General features: G+C 40.8%; 1 protein-coding gene across 3 annotated transcripts in view; it reads left to right on the top strand.

Moving 5' to 3' along the window:
* atp8a1 (ATPase phospholipid transporting 8A1) overlaps positions 1-24,857 on the top strand; it is a 140,153-nt gene that overhangs the window by 74,142 nt on the left and 41,154 nt on the right. For all 3 annotated transcript variants that reach the window (XM_053505565.1, XM_053505567.1, XM_053505566.1), the window contains 7 exons: positions 339-388; positions 513-582; positions 2,111-2,195; positions 2,584-2,723; positions 5,868-6,006; positions 11,027-11,091; positions 22,882-23,054. In XM_053505565.1, coding sequence (XP_053361540.1) covers positions 339-388; positions 513-582; positions 2,111-2,195; positions 2,584-2,723; positions 5,868-6,006; positions 11,027-11,091; positions 22,882-23,054 — 722 coding nt within the window. The remainder of the gene's footprint in view (positions 1-338; positions 389-512; positions 583-2,110; positions 2,196-2,583; positions 2,724-5,867; positions 6,007-11,026; positions 11,092-22,881; positions 23,055-24,857) is intronic.

Genomic DNA, 24,857 nt, shown 5'->3' with positions numbered 1-24,857 from the left:
TTATCTCCAACACATCTAACATGGGTTGTCCCTCTGATGGACTCATTCTCGATCCTATCCATCCTATTCAATCCCAAAGAGAACCTTAACATCTTCAGCTCTACTACCTCCAGCTTTAGTGCCACTATCTTTAAGCCGTAGAGCATCGCTGGTCTCACCACTGTCGAGAACACCTTCCCTTTAATTTTTATCACACAACACACCTGACACGCCTGAACACACGCCTCTTCACCTCAGAATCACTGTCAAGATCTTTCCAAATAATCAATTTGAGTAAGATTCTAAATATTTTTCTTTGTTCAAAATATTGTAAATCTTTCTCTGTTTCTCTCTTTCAGCTGGATCATGAAGAGAAATACGAACTACTACATGTGTTGGAGTTCACAAGGTGCGTCGTGATTTTATTCTTTAGATCCGTCATATCTGAAAGATTCATTCATTTTATTTACTTTGTTGATAATTCAAATGATATCAAACCATATTGTACTGTTCACATTCATATTTATCCACAGTGCCAGAAAGAGGATGTCGGTCATCATGCGCACTCCATCAGGAAAGATCCGGCTGTACTGTAAAGGAGCTGTGAGTGTCTTTTTGTATTAATTATTTTTATGTATTTATTTTTTGGGGCTGTAGAACGAATAATTTGCGTTACCATTATTTCTTACAGGAAAATTCTATTTGGTTTTGAAATACGAGCCCACTTCCACACTGAATTATGCTCGTAATCCAAGGTTCCACTGTAGTTTTAAATTCTTATTGGTACTATGTAGGCAAAAGCTGAGCTGAAAATGAACCATACAGGTGGTGGATGGAATACAGTTGTGTAAATCACTTAAACTCACTCGGAAGTTTGGGATCACTTGCACATTTCTTTGTTTTTGTTTTGAGATTTATTTCTGTCAGCTATTCTGGAACAGTTCTTGAAAGAACAGTATTGTACAGTGAATTTTTAAAACCTCTCAAGCACCATGATGAAACATGAAGACCTTCCTCGAAAAGCAAGACCAAAACTTACCTCTGCTGCAGAGGAGAAGTTCATTTAGGGTCACCAGCCTCAGAAATCACCAATTAACAAACAGCACCTCAGATTAGATCTGTTATAAAGCTTTACAGAGCATAAGGAGCAGATGCATCTCAATATCAACTGTTTAAATGAGATTATTGCTTATTTTGGACGCCTTCAGCATTGCTTTACAATGTAGAAATAAATAAATATCAGAAACGCCCATGGAGTAAGAAAGTGATCCCCAAAGGGATTTTGAGCGATAGTGTATGTTTTTCTCTTTACATTTCCATTCATTAAGTTTTAGAGTATCAGCTCCGTTAACTTAACGTTCTGGGGTTGAATCCCAAATAGTGTTAAATGAAAAGCTAGTTCGCTATGTAGGATGTACAATCCCAATTCCACACAGCAAGTGCTCTTGAATAGGGGTGGGTGAGCGATTAAGGATTCTGGATTCAGCCTTGTGTTAGAAGCTAGTTGTGGCCGTAAATAAAAGAGCACAGATGGTTCAGAGGCATTCCAGGAAACGACTTAGAAATGGTTCCTTTTTCTTTTCTTTTTTTTGTAAAGATCAGATGTGATTTCTTCCTAAAAATGCTTTTGTGACTTTTTGAATGTGGGTTTAAGGCAGATGCGCTCTCTCTCTCTCCTCAGTATGGTCGACTGACAGTTAATGTCACTGTTGTTAGAACACCTGGGATGTGAAGTGATAGATGTAGTTAAACATCCCAGTGCTGTTGCCGTCTATTATCACCACTCATGAAAAGCCTCTTCTATTAGATTACTTGGTTGGAACTAACTGTTGTATAATAAACCTTTAACCAGGTTATATCATATTGTATCTGACCTGGGTACATCCTGAGCATTTAAACTTGTAGCTTGTGCTATTAAGGCTAACCTCACCTCTCGAAGATAAAGTGCAACACTTACTGTATTATAGAAAAGCGCGTAATAAAGGTATACATCCTTGAGATTAAAATTGATTCTGCTGTGATGTAAAGCTCAAATGTTTACTGCTGAACTGAATCCATGTTGTGAAATAAGCAGCGTGGATGTTCTTCCACATTCTGACTGCTTTTCTTTTGTTCACTTTCTCTCTTACAGGACACGGTCATCTACGACCGCTTGGCAGACAGCTCGAGGTATAAGGATATTACACTGAAACATCTGGAGCAGTTTGCTACAGAGGGTGAGAATACACACACATGCATGCCCCACACACACATCATATGGAACACAAATACAGTTTTAATATTGTAGGTTTGCAGCATTGCAGTCTTCTTTTCACTTGTTCAGTCTGGTGTTAAACCTGTTTGTGTTTTTTTTTCGCCCCCTGGTGGCTAAGTGGGATGTCACAGTTTATTAAGTTCCACGAGGATTCAATATCAAGCCTCATCATCTAAACAGTGACAACATCTTAAATATCAGAACCAATTGCTGCTTTTTATAATTTAATAATTCTGGCCATGAGTAACACACACTATTGAGTCACTGAGTGAGTAATACAAGTTGAGTGTGTGTGGCTGTGTTGCTCTGCACCAAATGCCGTGGGTACTTTTTTTTTGCCGTTTCTCCAGGTTTGCGTACACTGTGCTTTGCCGTGGCAGACGTGTCCGAGTCGTCGTACCAGCAGTGGCAGGAAGTCCATCATCGCGCCTGCACCTCGCTGCAGAACAGAGCGCTCAAAATGGAGGAGAGCTATGAGCTCATCGAGAAGGTCAGTGTTGTACACACACTCATATTTTACACATCTTTCATGCTGTTACTGCCACTTTTAACTGGCTGAGGCTTTACGCTACAGAAATGCTGTAGATCTGAGAGGTGAGGTTTGGATTCAGAAATCCCTTCACGATGTCACATCACCTCTGCTAATATGAGTCAACTCATATTTTTATCCGCTGAATATTTCATACAATGATTGTAAATCAAACTCTGTTATATTTTTTTCGCATTCTTTGCACACCAACGCTATAACATGCACTTGAATTACCAGGTAAAAACAAAGCACACTTTTTTGCATCACACATTTTATTGCATTATATCACATGAACCTTTGATTTCAGGACACATTCACTGTGGCATTGTTTTAACAGCTTTGTGCAACTTTTTTCATCCAGAGTTGCACAAGGTTTTGGCTGAGATCTTGTATTGGTGACAGAAGAGTCCACCCCCTCCATAAAGTCTCCCCGAGACTCTTAATGGGGTGACCACTTCGTGGTACGATTCCTCACGCTCCCAGGACCACGCTTTCTCAGTTTGAGTCCTGGAATATGTTTGTGCCTTGTGGAAAGAAAAAATGCACCGATGCTTCATCGGTTTTCTCCCGCAGTCCAAGGACACGCAGAGTAGGCTAATTGGTATTTATAAATGGCCCATAGTGTGTGTGTGTGTGTGTGTGTATGTGTGTGTGTGTGTGTGCGTGCGCGCTTGGGCCCTGCAATTGCCTGTCTAGGGTGTACCCCGCCTTGGAATAGGCTCCAGGCCCCCGAGACTCTGTGCAGCAAAAGCAGTATAGAGAATGAGAGTGAAATGATGTAAACAAACTCGAGATCAAATTATCAATAAATATATCAGTCATAAAGGTCAGATTGCTGCACTCTTTGTTTAAAATGTACAAGAAAGTGTGTATTTTCGAATCACTCTTTTACTCAGACGTATCTTCTCAACAACAAAAACTTGAAAATTGTTTAGTAATGCATACAGTTTGATAGATTATTTAGAAATGCTTTCTGCTATAAATGTTTGATTCTAACTTAGTTATTAGTGTTCATCAATCCAGTAGAAAATATATTGAAAATAATGAGTTGCAGTAGATTATGGCTCTTAAAGAGCTTAAGCACATGTTAATATGTCCTGAGCAGATGATTTATGGCAGCTCAGGGACATTTCGAAAGTGGAAACCTCACTTCTATGACCATGAGAGGTTTAACACCGAATCGAAGCTGTTGTATAATTATTCTCGACAATAGTGAGCGCTCAGAGCTGATGAACACGCTAAGCCGTTTCAGATCGACGCTAATTCAGTCACCTTGCCGTGTATCTGCGGAGTGGGCATGTCCAGGGACTCAACACTTGTATGAGTCTCGTGTAGCGAATGCGTGTCCCATGTCTTATTGGTTTCTGTCAGCAAGGCTCATTCTAGTGAAGGAGGGAACCGAGGGAGTCCGGTTAACAAAATAAGGATCAACGTCTGGGTTGTGACTGAAACCAGTCAGCAGGGGGCAGTAAGAGACACTCTTTCATCTCTCTTTCTCATACACAGGCCGTATGACATGGATGAGGTGTAATTATGTCATACATCATGGTGGACACCAGAGACAGAGAGAAAAATGTAATGATTGAGTCACTGCTTTCGCACTACAAAAGCCCTAAAAATTCAGCTTGGAAACAAAGTGAAGCCGTAAAATCGATTTATTTGTTTTTCTTCTCCTCTCCGTGCAAAATATTTACTTTCAAGATCTACGTTCCTGTGTCCTACAGCTCTGCCTGCTCTCCAGGGTTCAGTCATAACTCTGGCTGCTTCGAAAAGATTGTGGTCGGTCAAAAGGCCAGGGGCTTCCTGAGAAAAACACTTCAAGCAGCCATACACCCTTTCTCTGTCTCTTTCTGTCTCTCTCTCTCTCACACACACAGACACACACACACACACACGCATGCACGTATACAGCCAGGCGTCTGCGGTCGGAGCATGACTGTGATTCTCCTAAGCGCTCGCTGCTCCTGTCTTTTCCCGCCGATGCCACATCCTCACTCAGCTCGGAGTGTACGCCGGGTGAGCTGACCAGAGGAAAACACTCCTGCTGCTCGAGTCTGAGAAAGCGATCCGCTCCACACTCCCACTGCACCGCACTTTCCGGGAAGGCCTTCACTGATGCTGTGACTGGGAAAGAAGCGGTTGTCATGAATGTTAAATTCTGATGTTAAATGCAGAAAGTCAAGGAGGGACTTTTTTTTTCAATATTGTGAAATGAAAGAGAGCTTTGAGTTCCCTCTGTGAATCTGATGGGACATGGCTGTTTGGACATCGTTTCTTGGATCAGGTTCACGTTTCAGAACCTGACTGTTGCTTTCGAATTCATTACGTTGCATTTCCCCTAAATGTGTGAGCTCTTATTTAGCTGTTAAACTGTATCTTTAAATCATCGTTCTCACCTTGGGATGTTGGAGTCAGTCACACTGATGCGGTAAAGCAGCAGCACGATTCGGGCGGAATTTAGTGCAACCTAAAGGAAGGTCAGACGTTTGGAAGTCATTTGCGTTACCGCACAGAACGAAAGAAACCTGCAGGTTCGCCCAGTGCAACTCTGGATGTAATTATGTAATTGTTCGTTGGAATTTACTGATATTTATTACCCCATTTTGGCCCAAAGACTTTGTAACAAGTACAGTAAGCAAATTGAGCGGAGAATTTAAGCTGGCAATTTTTACTTAATGTTTGTTTAATGAAAAAATTGATTTGGTGAACAATTTCTCTCCTAAAAAAGCAAACCGATCCTCAAACTATATTTGTCGAACAGCATGTAGTTTTCACATGAAAGTCTTTTTCATACTGTCTTTGCTCCATTAAAAACCTGAAGTGTAATACGGAAACAATACACTTTATTCAAATTTATATCCATTAGATTTGGACTTCTATTTGTTCTATCGACCGCTGAGGGAGGAGAATGGGAATGAAAAACATCTGGTTTTATTCAAATGTTGAACAGTTTGTAGTTGTCTGAATTTAAACTGGACTGTGCTTGGATCATCACTCAAAACTGGTCCTATTATGTGGTTTTGAGACTTTTACATTTTGTTCAAATCTGAACTAGTGTCACTATTGTGAAACTGATTTCGCTGTTGTCTCTAATCCGTGCTGTAGAACCTGCAGCTGCTTGGAGCCACTGCGATCGAGGACAAGCTGCAGGATCATGTCCCAGAGACTATTGCGACGCTGGTGAAGGCTGACATTAAGATCTGGATCCTGACCGGAGACAAGCAGGAGACCGCCATTAATATAGGTGAGTCCTATAGTAGAGTAGAGTAGAAACGGACAGGGCAGATGAGGCGAGGTTGTTCTCATGCTCAGGGATGCAGAATGTCTCCTATTTCCTGTGTGCAAGCAGGAGTGCTGCTGTGGGACACGTGATAACCAGTCACCGCCCCACCCGCTGCTTTGCTTCAGTCTTTGCGGCTCAGTCCTTGTTCTCAGATGTGGCTCGTATGATTAGCCTAAACAGCGATCTGTTGTGTGTTTGGGCTTCAAACAGCTAGCAGACCAGGAGCAGAGCCAAACAGAGCGTGCTCTGTGGCCACCTAGCAGCGCAGCCCTGAATCAGGCCTTTGTGCTGAGCAGCTGCAGAGCTATGGCTCTCTCTCTCTCTCTCTCTCTCTCTCTCTCTCTCTCTCTCTCCCTCCCGACATAGTGCTTTGCTGCAGAGTTCTCTTACAGCCACGCTGATATCAACAACCACCGTGTAGAAAAAATAATAAAACAAAAAAATTAAAAATCCACCTGAAGAGGAGTTACTGTGCAGTTTGCATCTGTAATAGCTGTAAAATAACACCTTGTACATGTGTGAATATCCAGTCTGCAGGGGGGGGGATTCGAAATGTTTTTTGTTGTACAGTATTTCAAATAACCCATAATGTTCCACAGATGATGATGAAAAGATGTTCAGTTCCAGATATAGTCCCTCTTTGCTACAAAGAACATTTATGTTGTTATTGTACTTAAGTACATATTCCATGTATCTGTTCTTCACTTATCCTTTTTACTCTTGTAGTCCTCCACTACGTCCTGCACCAAATATTTATACTTTGTACTCCACAACATTTCTGCATGCCATTGCATTACATAACCAGAGTGATGCATAGTAGTTCAATCCTAAACTGGTAGCATTGCCACCTGCTGGCTATTATGCAGAATTGCATGATTTGCCTTCCCTGACAAATGTAGCAGGTGGTTGAATTTTTCCTTTTGTACTTTGGCCCTGTCAGGATTTGTGTTCATTCAGCCACAAGACCCATAATAAGTTCAGGCGTGTACAGTCAGTGTTTCAATTCATTACAAAGGTGATCAAGGATTTGCGCGCGCCATTCGACCACTCTTCCATTCCAATTCGGACAAGCTTTGCCTTTATACACTTTGCTTTGTGCACAGGTGCGTAGTCATGCTGGAACAGGTTTAAGCTTCAAATTGTGAGGCTACAACTTGCAGAGACGAGAAGTTCTGTAACGTTGGGTGTCGTGTGCTTCTAACTATTTGGTAACCAGTATGGGTATGATGGTCAGGGATCCACGTACCTTTTGTCCGTATAGTTTATCTCGTCCCAATGGCTCAGGTTATCACAACACCCAGAGATAATCTAACAATAACATCAGAAAGCTGAGACCAGAATGAAACTTTTAGGTTTGTTAACGTGGTAAAGTAATAAGCCAAATAGTAGCTAAGAAAATAGTAAAATGAAAAAAATATGATGCATTTTGTTCATACTGACTAAGAATGTCAATGACTTAATGCTTTAAGGTTTTTTTTTTTTTACTTGACTCTGCTATCACACCCACGGATTTAATGGACGCAATAGAAGCAGGTTTAAACCTCTCTCTCGATCATTTCCAAGAGCCAGGCGAGGAAAGGCAAAGCCACAGGTTGCTGGTTATCCCTACCGAGTGGATCATATGTTGAAATACAGCCCAAACAGGAAAAGGAAGGAACAAGCCGAGTCCTCTATTCAGTGCTGATTTAAAGACCAGTAAACAGCACTAGTAGGAAAGTAAGTACTGTAAGTGTGTGTGGTGTGTGTGTGTGTGTGAGGACAGATCCAGGCAAAGCCAAAGAAAGCAATTGAGTGGCCTCTAGGTGTTTTTTGTGTCTGCTGTGGAATTGAGTCTGATCTCTGGCTCGGTGTGAATCGCTGTGCTCAGTGAGTTTGACTGATTTCTCTGTCTGAGTCGAGGGTGTTCTAACTCTCCTAGCCTGTAGGATTAATTAAGTTTTTTTTCTTTTTTGGTGAAAGCCACACGCTGGTCAGAGTAAGTGAGTGAGGCTGCCCTCTGCCTCAGCTGACCTGTTGCTCTTGGCCTCTGTGCCACTGTAGCCCTCTTAGACTCAAAAGTGCAAACAAATACCCTCAAGCCAAGCCAAACATCCCTCTGTGTCCTCTACTACCCTGAAACTCAACAACATGGTGAGGCGTACGCCTTCCTGCTGTGCGGGCGTGTAGCCCTAATTACGTTCCCTCTTCCTCCGCTCAGACAAGAGCGATTCTGTGTTTCACAGCTATCAGTGGAAATAATTGACTTGCTCTGCTCCGAGGCCAGCGGTGGTTATTTCCATGCAGTGTGAAAAATATATTAATGAAGTATGGCTGGAAGGGTGATGATTTATTATTATTTTTGTTTGTTTTTTTACCCCACAATGTTAAACTGCCATAAGTTTAACAGCTTTGTACAAGAAAGCCAGATCAACACGAGTAGAAATAACAAAATTCTTAGTAAATTCCTGATAAAGTATTTCTGTACAAACCACTATTTACAACTAATGTAAGGAATTTGCAATGGGCAAAGAACCAAACCAAAAAGCATTAGAAATGTGCGAAAGGTCATACACAGATTATCAGGCATAAAGCATACGGGACAAAAGGGGGAATCACAAATGTAGTCAAAAGAGCAAGCATCATAATCAGTATTAGGATAATTAATTTTCCCAGTACGCCATCCGACTAATCACAAGTCAGGAGACGGTGAGTCTCAATGAGGATAGAGCGAGTGTCCATCAACTACAGAAAGCAGTAACATGGCATGCTGAAGTATGCATGAACATAAAACTGAAGAAATTGACACATCTGTCCTATCACATCAAAATACAACCATATACAGCCGAAAATTATTCATACTCTTGGCAAATTCTGACTTATTTACTTTTATTTAACCACCCATTTTTTTTATGCTTAGAAATGACACTGGTGTCTCCCACAAGATAAGACGATGTACAAGAGGCATCATTGTGGGAAAAATTATTATTCATCTTTTATTTAAATTTTTTTTTATTTAAAAAGCATGTTAAAAATTATTTATACCCTTCTCAATAATCAATAGATAAGCCGTTATTGGCTATTACAGCAAATTAAACGCTTCCTATAATTGCTGACCAGCTTTTTGCGTGTCTCCACTGGTATTTTTGCCCATTCATCTACAGTGGTGTGAAAAACTACTGTATTTGCCCCCTTCCTGATTTCTTATTCTTTTGCATGTTTGTCACACAAAATGTTTCTGATCATCAAACACATTTAACTATTAGTCAAAGATAACACAAGTAAACACAAAATGCAGTTTTTAAATTATGTTTTTTATTATTTAGGGAGGAAAAAAAAATCCAAACCTACATGGCCCTGTGTGAAAAAGTAATTGCCCCCTGAACCTAATAACTGGTTGGGCCACCCTTAGCAGCAATAACTGCAATCAAGCATTTGCGATAACTTGCAACGAGTTTTTTACAGCGAATTTTGGCCCACTCATCTTTGCAGAATTGTTGTAATTCAGCTTTATTTGAGGGTTTTTTAGCATGAACCGCCTTTTTAAGGTCATGCCACAACATCTCAATAGGATTCAGGTCAGGACTTTGACTAGGTCACTCCAAAGTCTTCATTTTGTTTTTCTTCAGCCATTCAGAGGTGGATTTGCTGGTGTGTTTTGGGTCATTGTCCTGCTGCAGCACCCAAGATCGCTTCAGCTTGAGTTGACAAACAGATGGCCGGACATTCTCCTTCAGGATTTTTTGGTAGACCACTGTTCCATGTTTTTGCCATTTGTGGATAATGGCTCTCACTGTGGTTCGCTGGAGTCCCAAAGCTTTAGAAATGGCTTTACAACCTTTACCAGACTGATAGATCTCAATAACTTTTGTTCTTATTTGTTCCTGAATTTCTTTGGATCTTGGCATGATGTCTAGCTTTTGAGGTGCTTTTGGTCTGCTTCTCTGTGTCAGGTATTTAAGTGATTTCTTTATTAAAACAGGTGTGGCAGTAATCAGGCCTGGGGGTGACTACAGAAATTGAACTCAGGTGTGATAAACCACAGTTAAGGTATTTTTTAACAAGGGGGGCAATCACTTTTTCACACAGGGCCATGTAGATTTGGAGTTTTTTTTCTCCCTTAATAATGTAAACCTTCATTTAAAAACTGCATTTTGTGTTTAATTATGTTATCTTTGACTAATAGTTAACGGTTTTTGATGAGCAGAAACATTTAAGTGTGACAAACATGCAAAGGAATAAGAAATCAGGAAGGGGAAAATAGTTTTTCATACCACTGTATATAATGGTGCCTAAGAGCATGTGTGTGTGTGCACATATATATATATATATATATATATATATATACATACATACACATATACACACTGTGATATCACAAATCCTCGTTAGTCGACCTGCCTGAATAAGCAAGCCACAATACTTCTGCATACTCTAATCTACACCTTGCATATGTCTCCTACTGGTGGAATTCCCCTCTGTCCCAACACGCGTGCGCACACACACACACACACACACACCCATCCATACATCCTCACACTCACAAACTCCAACTGCCCCCGAGGGATTCTCCAGTGCGCTGACAGTGACGCCAGGTCATGCTGTATATCCACTAACGGTCATGTGTTTCTACTCATTAAACTCGTCACCCAAAGGGCATGATGTGTTTTAAAAGCCACTCTCAGCGGGCTGTGTCTGGGATTGTCATTATTAAAAGATATTATGATTTCTCAACAGTGCCTAATCAGTTAGATCAATTTAATGATCTAAATTAATTTAAAAAAATAAAAATTAATTTTTGTAATTTACTCACTGAAGAAAAATGTATTACCTGATTGTACGTGTCATGGGGAACACGCCATACTTTTCTTTTGTTTCCTTCCTTTGATGTTGTCATGTTCCCTGCTCTACCAGTGCTGTTGTGCAACTCTCCTAACTGACCTTAAACTCATAGTGCTGCAAAAGGTCTCAAGTGTTTGACGTGTGTTTTCTCTCTCTTTTATAGGTCACTCCTGCAAGCTGCTCACCAAGAACATGGGCCTGCTGGTGATTAATGAGGAGACTCTGGATGTAAGGCTGAGTAACGTGTGCCGTCCATAGCGCGTGTTGCTTTGGGAATTAGTATGTATCAGTTCAGTGCATGAAAGGGATGGAAGCAATTGACAACATGCCGGGGTTCAGACCTTGGTGACCCGATTCATAGCCACACAAGTTATATAATCGCTGTAGCATAATTTTTAACGTCCCTTAGGGGTTTTTGGCCTCACCTGTCTGCGTGCTGCTGCTGTCCTGCTTCTCCCTTTTTTTTTATCTGTTCGTCCCTTGTTATCCGTAGAAACGTCACATCTCCAGCATCCTCTGGTGTCGCTGCTTGTAACAGCACCACAGGTGGGGTTTTATATGTGGCTCTTGAGTGAAAAAGAGCAGAGAGGGAGGAAGGGGAGAGTAAGGTAAGGGATGGAAGGAACTATTCAGGCGACTCAAAAGGAGCGAGTTCACATCCTGAAAGCGCTCCGTCATCCACACACATGTGGATCATTCAGCAAAAATGTTGTCTGCTGCTCATCACAGTAAAGAGCCTGCTGCTTTCGAGAGGAAACATTAAACACATGCACATGCTCACACTCTCTCTCTCACACACACACACACACACACATATGCACAGAGGTCAGACGGCCCTACAGGGAGGGCCTTGTCTGTTGTCTCTGCATGTTAGGGTCTCACAGCCCTCATTTCGCTCACACACACACACACACACACACACACACACACACACACACACACACACACACACCAACCACTAGATGTGTAGAGTGTGGGCGGGTCCTTAGTGATGACGGACAACTCTCCATCTGTCAAACAGTCGTTTACCGTGATGGATGGAGTGAGGAAGAGAAACAGAGGATGGAGCAGAGAATGGAAAGCCTTTAAGCGGAGTCCGAGACTTCACGGTTTTTCGCCGCGGTTAAAGCAAACACGCAGGAATTTTGGGGAGGGCGTGTTGTCACCGGGGACCAGAAAGCTCTCATCACATCATGTTGTGTACATCAGAGACACAACACTCCCCTGGCCAGCATTACTTTTTTCGAAAACAATTTTGGGGATAAAATGTGTAGTTGGATTGGTAGAGGGAAAAGAAGTGCATATACAGGCACACACACACTTTGAGGTTGATGTGCTGTTGCATTGGGGTCAGAGATGTTGAAACGCTCTTGTTAGGGGCTTCACTCAGTCCTTTCAACCCACATGTTTATTATTATGCGTTACAAACATTCCTTTTACACTAACCACACTACTACTCGTTTTTATTTCCTTTCTCCCTCTTTTTCTCTCCCTGTCTGTTTTTTTTTTTTTTCTGTACCTTAATTCTTCATGGCATTGATTCAACAAGGTGCTGGAAACATTCCTTAGAGATTTTGCTCCACATTAACAGGAGTCTTCTGCTCCTTCATCCCATCTGCTTCAAGGTTCGACATCCTGTGTGTTCAGACATGCTCTTCAGCATACCTTGGTTATACCACGATGCTGTTTGAGTTACTGTTTCTTTTCCTTCAGCTCTAACCAGTCTGTCCGTTCTCCTCTGACCTCTGGCATCTTTCTTCCAGAGAACTGCCTAATGTCAGCGAGGTGTTACTATGGAAACAGTGACGTCTTGCTAACACATTAAGATTGAAGATTGAACCTGGCTCTGCTGTCGGATTTGCCGTGATAGAAAGTGAATCATCATGATCTGACTGTCCGACTGACGGTGTTTACGTTCATATATTGTTTGTTGTCTGATGTGACGGAGCTGATAATTATGATCAGTGTAACATTTAATGAAGTTTAAAAGTGACTGATTTGATGAGCAGGAAACCGTTAACAAGCAGGTGGAAAAAGTACAAGTTTTTATTAATGCATAGTAAGTGTCAGCCAGTGAGAAGATGAGCTTCAGCACTTGGTCTGCTTGGGTAGGACGGGTGAGACGTGACTCAGTGCAAGATGTGATCATAAATCTGATGTGTTTAGAAAAATGCTTTTAAAATAGCAATTGGAAGGCTGTACGTCTTTGAATGACGATCCCAGCCGAGCTGGCTCAGAGCACACTGCAGTCGTTTCCGTGAACATTCAGCGAGTGGACCGTCCGATCCTTGAAAATCAACAGATAACTTGTCGCCAACTTGAGGAAGAGACGCATCTGTCTTTGAGAACTGTACACACAATCTTTTACAAACACCACTTGCACATCACAGAAACTCAGCTCGGAGAGTTATTGCAAAAATTCCCTGTACAATCCTTAACTCGCTCCAAGCCATTACCAAAAATCTTGGGCCATTAAGAGTTCTTGGGAGGCCAGCGTTTCAGCCGTGAAGCGGGCAGTCTGATCATGTCTGAGAAAACCTTCTATCTTGATGATATCCAAGCACTAGTGAAACGTTGAGAACACGGATTGTATAGAGAAAAAAAGGGGGTTTTAACTGTGTTCTGTTATTCTGGAAAAGTCCCGGTTTGACTTAAACACACCTCGCAGTATAAAATATATGCAAGTTGAATGTGAGGCATTCAGGGTATTCCCTCCTCTTCCCTCCTCTTTTGCAGGTCCCTCTTCACACTTTGTACAAATACACAGTGACTTTTTAATCAATATAAAGGGACATTATGGGGGATATAACGCAAACCAACTAGACCACATGGAGCACATTTTAAGACATCACAGTGTCTTTCTGGAGCACCAGGGTGGTGAAGGCGCAGTGTGCTTGGGCCCGCTCATCGTTCAACTATATATTAAGTTCTTGGGCCACCTGTGTCACCATGGGTTCTTACGGTCTACAGTGGAAGAAGACCTTTAAAGTGCTCTCAAAAAAAGGCATAATGTACATTTATTACAACGTTAAATAGAACTGTAACACACATTTTGTGTTTACTAAATTCTGTGCAACACAACCAGAAGAATCCTGGGTTCTGTCCCATCCATCTTCATTATAATGTCCTGACAGGCAGCGAACCTGAGTAACCCTACAAATAATCCTCGACCTGGCAGCATCCACACTGGCTTTAACACAGCACTGGCACGAACCGTCTTTGAGAAAAATCATATATCGTGTAACATCTGGAGTACGTTAGCCTCCCAAAATTCCATTAAATGCTGAATTGAATGCTATCTGGTTTAAGTAATCATTAGCTGCTTAATAGTTTCATGTACACATCGGAGGCACAGTGCAGACTTGCGTGAGGTTGCTAATCAAGCCTTCAGTAACTACGTGTACATGGACAACATTTACCTTGAACGCGTTAAAATCATTCCAGTTAGAGACTTCTGCATAACTGTTTACATGGATCCCAATCCTGTAAGGTGTGTGTTCACATGTATTTGTCATATATACTGTAACATGTTTCTGCCTGCTAGGAAGACAGGAGAAAATGTAGTGTTTTTTTTTTTCAGCTTTGTGGTTAGCTTGGGCTTCCCATCTTTTCTGATAAATCCCGCCTTGTAGGTTATGTTTGGTTAGAATTAATTCTCGTCTTTGATTGGTTCGATGCTTTACTACATGTGAAACTTGAGCCAATCAGTGTCCCTTAGTCAGCTGGAGACCTGGTGGATAAAAAGTAAAGTTAGGTGGGGGTAAGAGTTGTTCTTACGGATTTTACTGAGCAGGAATGGAAGCAAAATTACCTTCCCAGAAACGTGTCAACTCGCTTAATTTTACCCTCACATGGGGCAAACATTCTCAGAAAAAATGTCTTTATTGCAATGAGAAAATCCATCAGTTTAAGTATTTACATGGCTGATATTTACCTGTTAGACAGATTATTAAAGATTGACACCACTCCACTTATTCCCACAGGAAATTCATTCTGGTCGAGTGGATCAGGTCCGACTGTTCCGATTGAGGTGTTTGTCTGTTGTCTTTTTTCCTGTTTTCCTGTTTTTTGTGTCCTGTAACAAATGGATATATTGTCCGTTGGCCTTTAAATACAGTGCCTCGGATTAGCTTTTTACCCTCTTGAACTTTGTCATGTTATGGATCGACATATATTATTTTATATGATGTGTATATATTTACTTTCTATATTAATTTCCACTTATAAAGATGTAGAAATTGAATGAAAGCGCTTTTGATGCAAGTATTGACCCTTGTTGCTGTGAGATTAGATCTGGTGCTACCAGTTGCCCAGTCCTGTAATTAGATGAGTAGAGTCCATCTGTATGAAATTAAAATCTTATGTCATTTCAATATAAATGTTCCCGCAAGGCCTACGAGTTTATTACAGAACCTACTTAAAGAAGCAAGCCTTATGAAGACCAAGACGCTGTCGTAAACAAGCCTTGGGGAAAGTCCTGGAAAAATATGAATCTTTTTTTCTTTTTTGGTGGGGCGGGGTTTTGGGACAGCAGTGTGTTAAGGGGTGGGGGTGGGGGTGGGGGGTACTTGTACAAGGCACTGTATTATGTCTAATTGCATTCTTACTATGCTAGATGTCAGTTAGGTGTCAGAGTGAGACATCCAGCATTTTAACAGAAGCAACCTGTAAGTCACTGTGTTAGTGTGTTAAGATTCCTTAATGTTTACGATCCTCTCCATCACGCACATTAGCATGGATACAGAGGCATCTAGCCACAACTGAAAGTTCATACTTTTTTTTTTAAAGCGAAGGCAGGATTGTTGGCACCTGGTGATTTCGTCCAAACTCCAGGATTCATCACGGTAGTGCACTTTAATGATCGACAACTAGTGAATTCAGGCATAACTGACTCCTCAGACAGTGTAGCAATGGGTAATATTCCAGAATAATATATTTTTGTTGTTGTTATGGTTGAGAAATGTGACGTGTTTGCTCCATAAACTGTAACTTATTGCGAAATTGGTGCTCCTGTGGTTTTGGAGAGTGGGCTACATTGCATATTTGAGACTCGCACAAAACACACTGCTTTTGTTCACATTCAACCAAAAATTTTTTTTTCCTTTTGGTGCTTCCCAACAAAAATACACTAAAAAGGAAATGAATCAATAATTAAATAAGCAGAAATTGAGGGATGGTTGCATCGTGCTGGGAAGAACACCCGCTCGACATTATGGGTTTCCTCATCAGTCAACTCGGATACTCGAACCTCCCGGGCTAATGCACCAGAGAAAGCGAGATGTTTGTACTGAATGCGTAGGAGCATCTTCTATCACGTTGGCACCTCGTCTGTCCAAGCAAACAGCTCGCGCCTTCCTCTCTGTGTATAATGTCATGTTTCAAGTACTTGAGTGCAGCTGTCTGTCTCAAGTATCTACATCCTATAACGCACCTTTTTGCCGTGACTCAGTCGAGAACCGCGACTGAAACGCTATAGGGTAAAAGATGTCTTCCATACACTAATCCAAACACACTTGAGTCGCAGTCGGATTTCACTCCGGCAGACAAACACAGCAGGCTGACGAGGCGGCAGGGAGCATTAGGTTGTATCGTGATCTCACACACAACTTGTTTCGAGTTCCCTCCTAATGGAAACACTGTTTAATCAGGTTGTTTATCACTGCAGTTTTCTCCTAATGGCCTTTATACTTTGGCTCAGAATTTGCACCAATGCTGATGAGGTATGTGGATGTAGTCTGACATCTCTATTCAAGAACACACACACGCACAGTTTTATGGCTCTCAGCAGGGATGGCCATGCTCTGGTAGAGAAGCCTTCACAGCTGCACTAGTGCCTAACTCGAATCTTCTCTCTCTATGAAACCCGAGGCTCCTCTCTGCAAATATTTCCTTTGAGCTTGGGTTTCAGCGCTTGTTATGCCAGCAGAGTCTTGGTGGGTCCCCGAGGTGCAATCTCCCCGCCTCAAGGCATCTGTTCCCCAGCACACACTCTCCCTCCAGCCGTGTTCCTCACCGCTTTGTGGGCAGACCAGACCTGCAATGTCTGCTGAAGCTGTTAGAAGGGACGATGTTATTGGAGGCTCTCACACGATCCCAGCTAGACACTATAATCAGCAGGATGCGCTTTCTCACGTCAGTGCTCCCGTACACACGTTAACGTGTGTATTACTCCTGCATGCGGGACTGTCGAACTAGCAAGGTGTACAGAGTCTGTTATGATTTGCAGTCAGTGAGGTGAGGGCCTTTTGAATCCCGATGGCGCCACAACACTTCGTGTTTTCATTTCCAGAATACTTTAATGCTTGTGATCGACAACTTGTTTTTTTGCAGGCTTTCATATAGCAGTTATAAAGAAAGAAATTCTGAAAGGTGTATTTTCTCAAAATAGATTAAATGAAGCATTTCTTAATGTTAAAAAAATATTTGTATCACTTAGTATATAGGAAAAAGAACTTATGATTAATTAAGAGTCAACCTCAATGTCATTGTTCAAGTACATGTACGAGGCCAGTGGAATGAATTTCACCAGAACTGCATGAGTGGCATATTTATAATAAATAACAAATGTAAAAGGTGGCATAGTGGTTAGCACTGTGGCCTCGCACCTCCAAGGGCCAGGGTTCAATTCCCACTCCGGGTTGTAAGTTTGAGTGTTTTCCAAGTGCTTGGTGGGTTTCCTCCAGGTACTCCAGTTTCCTCCAACAGTCTAAAGACAAGCAGATTAGGTTAATTGGCAATCCCAAATTGCCCGTAGTGTGTGCGTGACCAGCAATAGATTGGAGGTCTGTTCAGGGTGCATTCCGCCTCATGCTTTAAGTCTCCTTGAATAGGCCTCAGGCCCCCACAACCCTTTAAACAGGTCAAAGAATGAATTAAAAAACAAATGTAGTTGTCTAAATTAGGCTATGGATGTCTTATGGAAGATACAGTAGTGGTGGTGAAGACATTAAGAAGATAACATGCTGAGCATACAGTATGAACATACTGTATATGGATATCAGTTACACTAGCTGGCCAAAAAAGTTGCCATTTAAAAAGGGGCAAACTATTTGGCTCCATCAAGCAAAGAAAACAACTAAATAGGTTTGTAATTACTGGAACTGTGTTAAGAACCCTTTAGAACATTATCAAAACCTAGTGCTAAACCGTCAACTTAATAGAAGAAAGGTGGTGGGGGCGGGGAGAAAAACAGCATGAATGGGGGTCACTGGAACACTTAAAGATGCATGGTAAAAAAAATCAGCCTAAAAACCTTCACTATGTTTAATAGTGAAAGTAAGAGCATTTCCATACGCACACAATGTGATGAGAACTCTAAACAGCTGTGTGGCCATAAGAAAACCACATGTTAGTAAGGTTAATCAGAAAAAAATGCTTCGGTTTGCTAGGGAGCATAAAGATTGTACTTTGGAGGAATGGGAAAAGGTCAAAGGTCTGACGAGTTCAGAGTGACCCTATTTCAGAGTGAAGGGTGAAAAGGGACAAACATGAAGCGATGTACCCATCATGCATAGTGGCCCCTTAGACGCCTTTGGAGGCAGTGTTATGATCAGGGGTTGTTTGCTTCAGTAGGTCAGGTCTAGACTCGGCAACGTATTGTGGCAATGAAATTAAGTCAGCTGATGAGCCTGAATGTAATCAAAGCTGAAGATGATCGAATAACATCCTAGTGTGTGCGATTATTTATTTTATTTAATTTTTGGTCTTGGTGTTATTTATTTAAAAATAAATAACATTACTGGAGAATATATATACTCATTATATAAAGTGATTGCTTAAAATCAGGAGTTTTAGACACAGATTTGTGCAGATTTATAAGAAAATAGTTGTAGGGTTTTACAGATCTTGCTGGAGAATATGAGTTCTTCTGGTAACTTTGTCACACTCGCTCATTTCTATTTTTATGCAAATCCCAGGAGCGTACATTAGGTTAACTGGTCTGTTTGTACTATGTATATTTTTTTATTTACAGCCATGCATATATTCTCCTGTTATTTATTTATTAATTTTTAAGTTATATATGGAAATACTGAATTATTTTGTACATAATTATGCAGACATGATAAACAAAATTGGTACAGCATATAAAAAGTATTGCTCAAGACTTTTGCACCGTACTGTATGGTGTATATACAGAATGAATAGGGATGAAATATTACAGGATTGCAATGACGGCATTAAAATGCAAAGACTCGGTGTATAAGCAGTGGAGTGGTGTAATGGTAATAAGGCCGGGATTAGCTGTTGTGTAGTCAATCTTGCAGGTAAAATCCCATGATGCATTATTGATGGTGTGATCCAGAAATGTGGTCCAGTTTGGGAAGCTGCTGTCTTTAAAAAAAAAAAAAAAAAAAAACTTTTATTGATACATACTTAGTAGGAATATAGGAAATAGCTATGTCTATGTAATATATACATACTGTAGCTGTTAATATACCTTACTTTGATTTATATAGTAAAACTCTTACATGGATTTTAGCATATAGCGTATTAGCATTTCTTGTCACTGATGTTAATGTATTACATTTTCAACCTCTCTGTGTCTTTGTGAACTAACAAATTCGAACTGATGCATTTTTTTCGAAGAAATGCCGTCTACCCTCTTTTGAATATATAATCTCACCGATGCTCACGATTGGCTAGCGTCACTGCCATCGGCAAGGGGAGAGAGCACCCTAGGTCGTGAATAGCTGTGGCATCATTTGGATTCCACCACAATCTCTGGATTTTAGGGTGAAATATTGAGTATTGCAGCACTTAGCAATCCTGTTCTTACATTCCTGATGATGTGTGCTTGGATTCTATATACATATATATCTATATAGAATAAATTTTTTAAATGAATTATTTTATTAAACCAGTACTTCAGCACAGTGATGCGTTGTTTAAAATGAATTTTTACATCAAAAATGTTTGTTAAAAAATAAACCTGTTGCACCACAAAAATAGAACATGGTCTGATAAACATTAACTTTCACCCACACGCATTGAATTCTCATTTATTATAAACAGTGAACTTTGATTTAATCAGATTTGACAGCCCTATTATACACATTTTCGTCATTCAGTATAAATGTCAAACATACCTCCAGACATGCTGGAAAGTGACGGGGATCATTAATATGACCCAAGTCAGAAGACTTTTCCCTCTCTCCTTCTCCTTGCCTCTCTTTTCCAACTTCTCTATCTTTCCCTCTCAATCACAAATGCACCTTTCTATCAGATCTCGGTGCTACTCTCTCTTATCAGTTCCCATGATTGGTTGCAATTCGAGTGGCCCATCCTTCCAGCATAAATGAAACCGGAGTCATGTGACTCTTTAGGGGAATTAAGCGAAGTACATTACTGTTCCTAAACCAAACACAGAACTATCCTCCTGGCTACCCAAGCCCTTAAAATAACACGTTTCTGCTTCAAGGCATATTTCCCGCTAAAAAAAACCTTTTTCTGATATTCATACCCTTAACCATCATTGCTGGGGTCATGGTGAGGATGCAGATTTTGTGAAGGGGGGATTTCTTTTTTCAGACCAGTCACCTCTGATTAAAATCTTCCAGGCGGAAACGTCCAGTGCACGGCATTATTCCTGGCTCTCGGTTTGAACGTGTTCATCTGGGGGAGGACATTCTTGGAAAAACAAGCTTTATACTCAGACCATTGCTCTTTTTAGTGCTGTGAACCCACACATACCCACTGTGAGAGAGAGTGGGAATGGATTAATGACAGAGAAGAAAGAAGGAGAGGGCGCGCTCTGAGCTGCATGAGGGCTCAGGGTAAATTCCCTTGCTGTTGTAATTCATGCTAAGCGCCATTCTGAGAGTTGGACCCTTCCAAACGAACCATCACTCCAAGGTTCAGCGCTGCTCTTTGTCAATCGAAGCGTGCCATATGTGTGTTTATCCACGCTTCTCATCAGCCTCACTGTTTGAGCGTAATTACATTAATAATAAACCGAATTCAGCCTCATGCGAGGATGACATTGTTGGGTTACACGAGAAGTCCTTCATGTGTTGTGCAATGAGGATGATTGCTGTAGCATGGCGAAGGAAATACGGTAAAATTATCTCTCTCCTTGTCTGAAGTTTATTTGTACTTTGTCTTGGTGTACAGTCTCGGAAGAATTCATCAGAGTGAGAGAGCGGCAGACACGACTGGCCCTGCTCCCGCTCTCGCTCACAGCAGGGTGTGGTTTTGTGGTCGTGCCTTTGTTGTGGTTGTGTAAAAACCGTTTTTGTAGTCATATGGGATTAACAACATTTCCTGGCAGGTACAAGTTGGCTAGTGAAGATAGACCTGTCTTTACTGATGAAATTCATTGTGCACTTATAATAGTTATATAGTTTCCCTTCGTTTCCATCATGCGAGTTGAAAGTATTGATGGAGATGCTGAAATATTCTAATGACTCGTTATTAATAAAGTAGTACTGTTGGATATACATATAGGTCATATGACATTTTTCTTGCTTCGCAATACATGGTATTAAATCTGGGTGACATAATCGCGCAATGATTTTGCATTTTAAGTAAAATAGAAAAAAAACGAATAACAAGGTGCATTCAGATTAGGACTTTTGCAGAATTGTGCAGTTAAAAGGACATTTATTTTTCTTTATAATCCCCTGCTACACTAATGCACTTATCCCAGTGTTTCACTAGTGCTTGGATACCATCAAGATATTAGGCTTGCTCAGTACGCCGGAGCCATGATCGGACTGCATGCATTTCTTTTAAAAAGTTGGCCTCCCAGGAACTCCTTAGACTGTACTGTAGGACTGTACGAGGATGTGGTAATAACTCTTCAAGCTAAGTTCCTGTAATCTGCAAGTGGTCTTTATGAATGATCGTGTGTCCAGTTCCCACAGATGGCTATCTTACCTCGGCTAATTAAAGCTTTGAAACCTGTAGCGGTAAAACATTTATTGGCTTTGTTATATTTTATTGTGTATTGGTGATCTTATTAATGTACACTGCCTGCTTATGAAAATTTCAAAAGGGTCACATTGTTGGCCTGCATGAAGCAAAGAAAACAAACGAGGAAATTTTAAACAGTGAAAAATTATAAATGAAAAATGTGAAAAAAAATTTAATGACTGAAATTGGGTTAAGAACATTTACATTTAGGCACTTGGCAGACGCTCTTATCCAGAGCGACTTACATTTTTATCTTATTACACATCTGAGCAGTTGAGGGTTAAGGGCCTTGCTCAAGGGCCCAACAGTGACAACTTGGTGGTTGTGGGGTTTGAACCCGGGATCTTCTGAACTGTAGTCCAATGCCAATGTCCAACGGTGAAGTTCCATCATTTAAAAAATAATTTATTTTTTATTTTTTTGTCGTTGTTACTCAGAATGATGAAATTAGTTGAAGTTGATGTATGTAGTTTTAGTATAGAAATAATCTTAAATTGTCTCTCTAGGTTGTGTTCTACTGTTGGTTATTTATTGAGCCTGAGGGTTTCTTAATCATACGGAGATACAGTATGTAGAAATGTGTAAACTAAACAGGATTTAAGCAAACAATTCAATTCAATTTTATTTATATAGTGCTTTTAACAATGGTCATTGTCTCAAAGCAGCTTCACAAAAATGAAAGCAATTCATTAAAAAATAATAATAATAAAAATAAAAAATAAAAATAAAAATAAAAAATAAAATATATATATATAGATATATAATAATAATAATAATAATAATAATAATAATAAATTGTGTATGTGTGAGAAAAATGTGTCTAGATAATAATGATATGAATGAATGAAATTTCTCTGATGAGCAAGCCGAGGGTGACGGCGACACACAGTGTAATAATGTTTATCGATGTTTGGCTATTGTTCAGAAATCCACTCTATAATTGTGTCGTTATTTTGATTGTGTAAATTATAACACCTGGTTTAGTCAGAATTGCTGATTATTAATTATGATAATAGTATACTCACAACAACATATTGTACTTCCCTATATATCCGCGTTTACAGTAACTGCGAAGGTCAATAACGGTGAGTTTGTTTTCGTGTGCAGGGGACGAGGGAAACTCTGAACCACCACTGCAGCATGCTGGGAGACGCCCTGCATAAAGAAAACGACTGTGCTCTGATCATCGACGGGAAGACGCTGAAGTACGCATTCACCTTCGGAGTGCGCCAATACTTCCTGGACCTGGCGCTGTCCTGCAAGGCCGTCATATGCTGCAGGTCTGTCGGGTGCTGCGCTATACAGTAATGCGAGTGCTTAGCAAAGCTCAGGCAACAGTGGTACAACAACTTCAGTCATAATTCTCATAATGCACTGTGGCATTTCAAACATAAAATATCTGCTCTGTGTGACCGAACCAAAGAGCTGGTACTTAACCTTACCTGCAGCTAAGAGCTCAGGATTCGCTACACCGAGATCTACTCTGTAAAATACGATTCTTTTTATTGTGCATCCTGTATCTGTATCAATGCTATTTTTTCGACGACACATGCTTTCAGCTTTACGCTCAAGAAATAGTACCTGGTGGACACGTGACAGGCCGGGATTGAGGTGGTTAGCCGACGCCAAAAAAATGGACTACGTCAGCTCCCATTACTCCAGTCTGAAAAAGCAAGTAATTGGCAGACAATTAGAGGGAAATGTCAGTCTCTGTTTAAAGGACGGATCGCTTTCGGCCCAGATCATAACCTTCACAGTAAAACTTTACAACTATACAAACTATTAAAGCAGCAGTTTGGCACAGGGGTATATCCTTGCAACAATAGCTTAACTTGAAAAGTAGAAAGATCTAGATTATAGATTTGGGGTATGTGTGTGTGTGTGTGTGTGTGTGTGTGTGTGTGTGTGTGTGTGCCAAGTCAGTAACCGAGCGGGAAGCTCTCGGGTAACTGATCTGAGGTTCTGCTCAAAATCAGTGTCATTCTCCAGCAACAACACACAAACCACAGGTGCCACTGCCATTATGTGGTCTATGATGTAATTATTCTGATCTGCTTTTACTCACCCCACACACACACACACACACACACACACACACAAACACACAGAGCTCCAGGACATCAATTGGCCTAACTCACATACTGTAAGGGCACCCCCTTAATCCTCTACAGTATATTATGTGATGCCATTCCTGGTCCTGTATAAGCAGGGTCGAGAGGAGACACACATGGTACAGTTGGTCTCCTGTTGTCATGTTACTCTAGGTTGAAAAACTTAAAAATAAGCAGATTTTGTTCCAGAAAAAAAGTTCTTAATGTCATGTACAAGAACTAAAACATGACTGAAATTCTCTTCTAGAAAAATAAGCAACTGTGAAGTGTCGTGGTGCAGACAGACTGAAATTATTTTTTATTTTTTTTATTTCTCTTACATCACTGCAATTTGCCATTGTCTTTTTTTTATCTTACATTTATTAAATAATCAATCAGATTATCAGTTTATACACTCCCTGGCCCAAAGATAAAAGTCAGCATTTGTATTAAAATAAGAAAAATATTTAATATAACTTTGTTTGAAAACTAACAGCAGTGATTGTGTTTTAGCCGGCAACATGTCCTTTAACCCCAATTGATGATACAGTGAGTTTTTCATTTCTTAAACAACCATGTTAGACACATTCTACAGAAATAAAAGATGAGGTCACTGCGTTTTGACAAGGGTCAAATATTTACCCTGCAGCAAGCAAAGACAACAACTAAGGAGATTGCTGGAGACAAACTGTTGTGCCTCCGAGTGGCGCAGTGGTAAAGTGCTCGCCCTATCATTCGGAGATCGCTGGTTCGAATCCCGGGTGATGCTGTTTTCCTCTCACAGCTGGAGGGAGAGCTGATTGGCCGAGAGCTAATTGGCTGTGCTCTCTCAGGGGGGCGGGATGCGCTCCCACATTAATCACGGTTCTACAGCCAATCAGGGGCGTCTGTGAGCTCGCGCACGCAGAAGGAGCGGCTAGCGCTTTCCTCCGAGTGTGTTACTCCGCCCCTAACAGTGCGTGAGTGAGCAGTTCGAAAAGATGTGGTCGGCTG

The sequence above is a fragment of the Clarias gariepinus genome, chromosome 10 (assembly GCF_024256425.1).
Source record: "Clarias gariepinus isolate MV-2021 ecotype Netherlands chromosome 10, CGAR_prim_01v2, whole genome shotgun sequence".
Classification (NCBI taxonomy): domain Eukaryota; kingdom Metazoa; phylum Chordata; class Actinopteri; order Siluriformes; family Clariidae; genus Clarias; species Clarias gariepinus.
The sequence above is the reverse complement of the archived record's forward strand: the minus strand, read 5'-3'. Positions and strand labels throughout refer to the sequence as shown.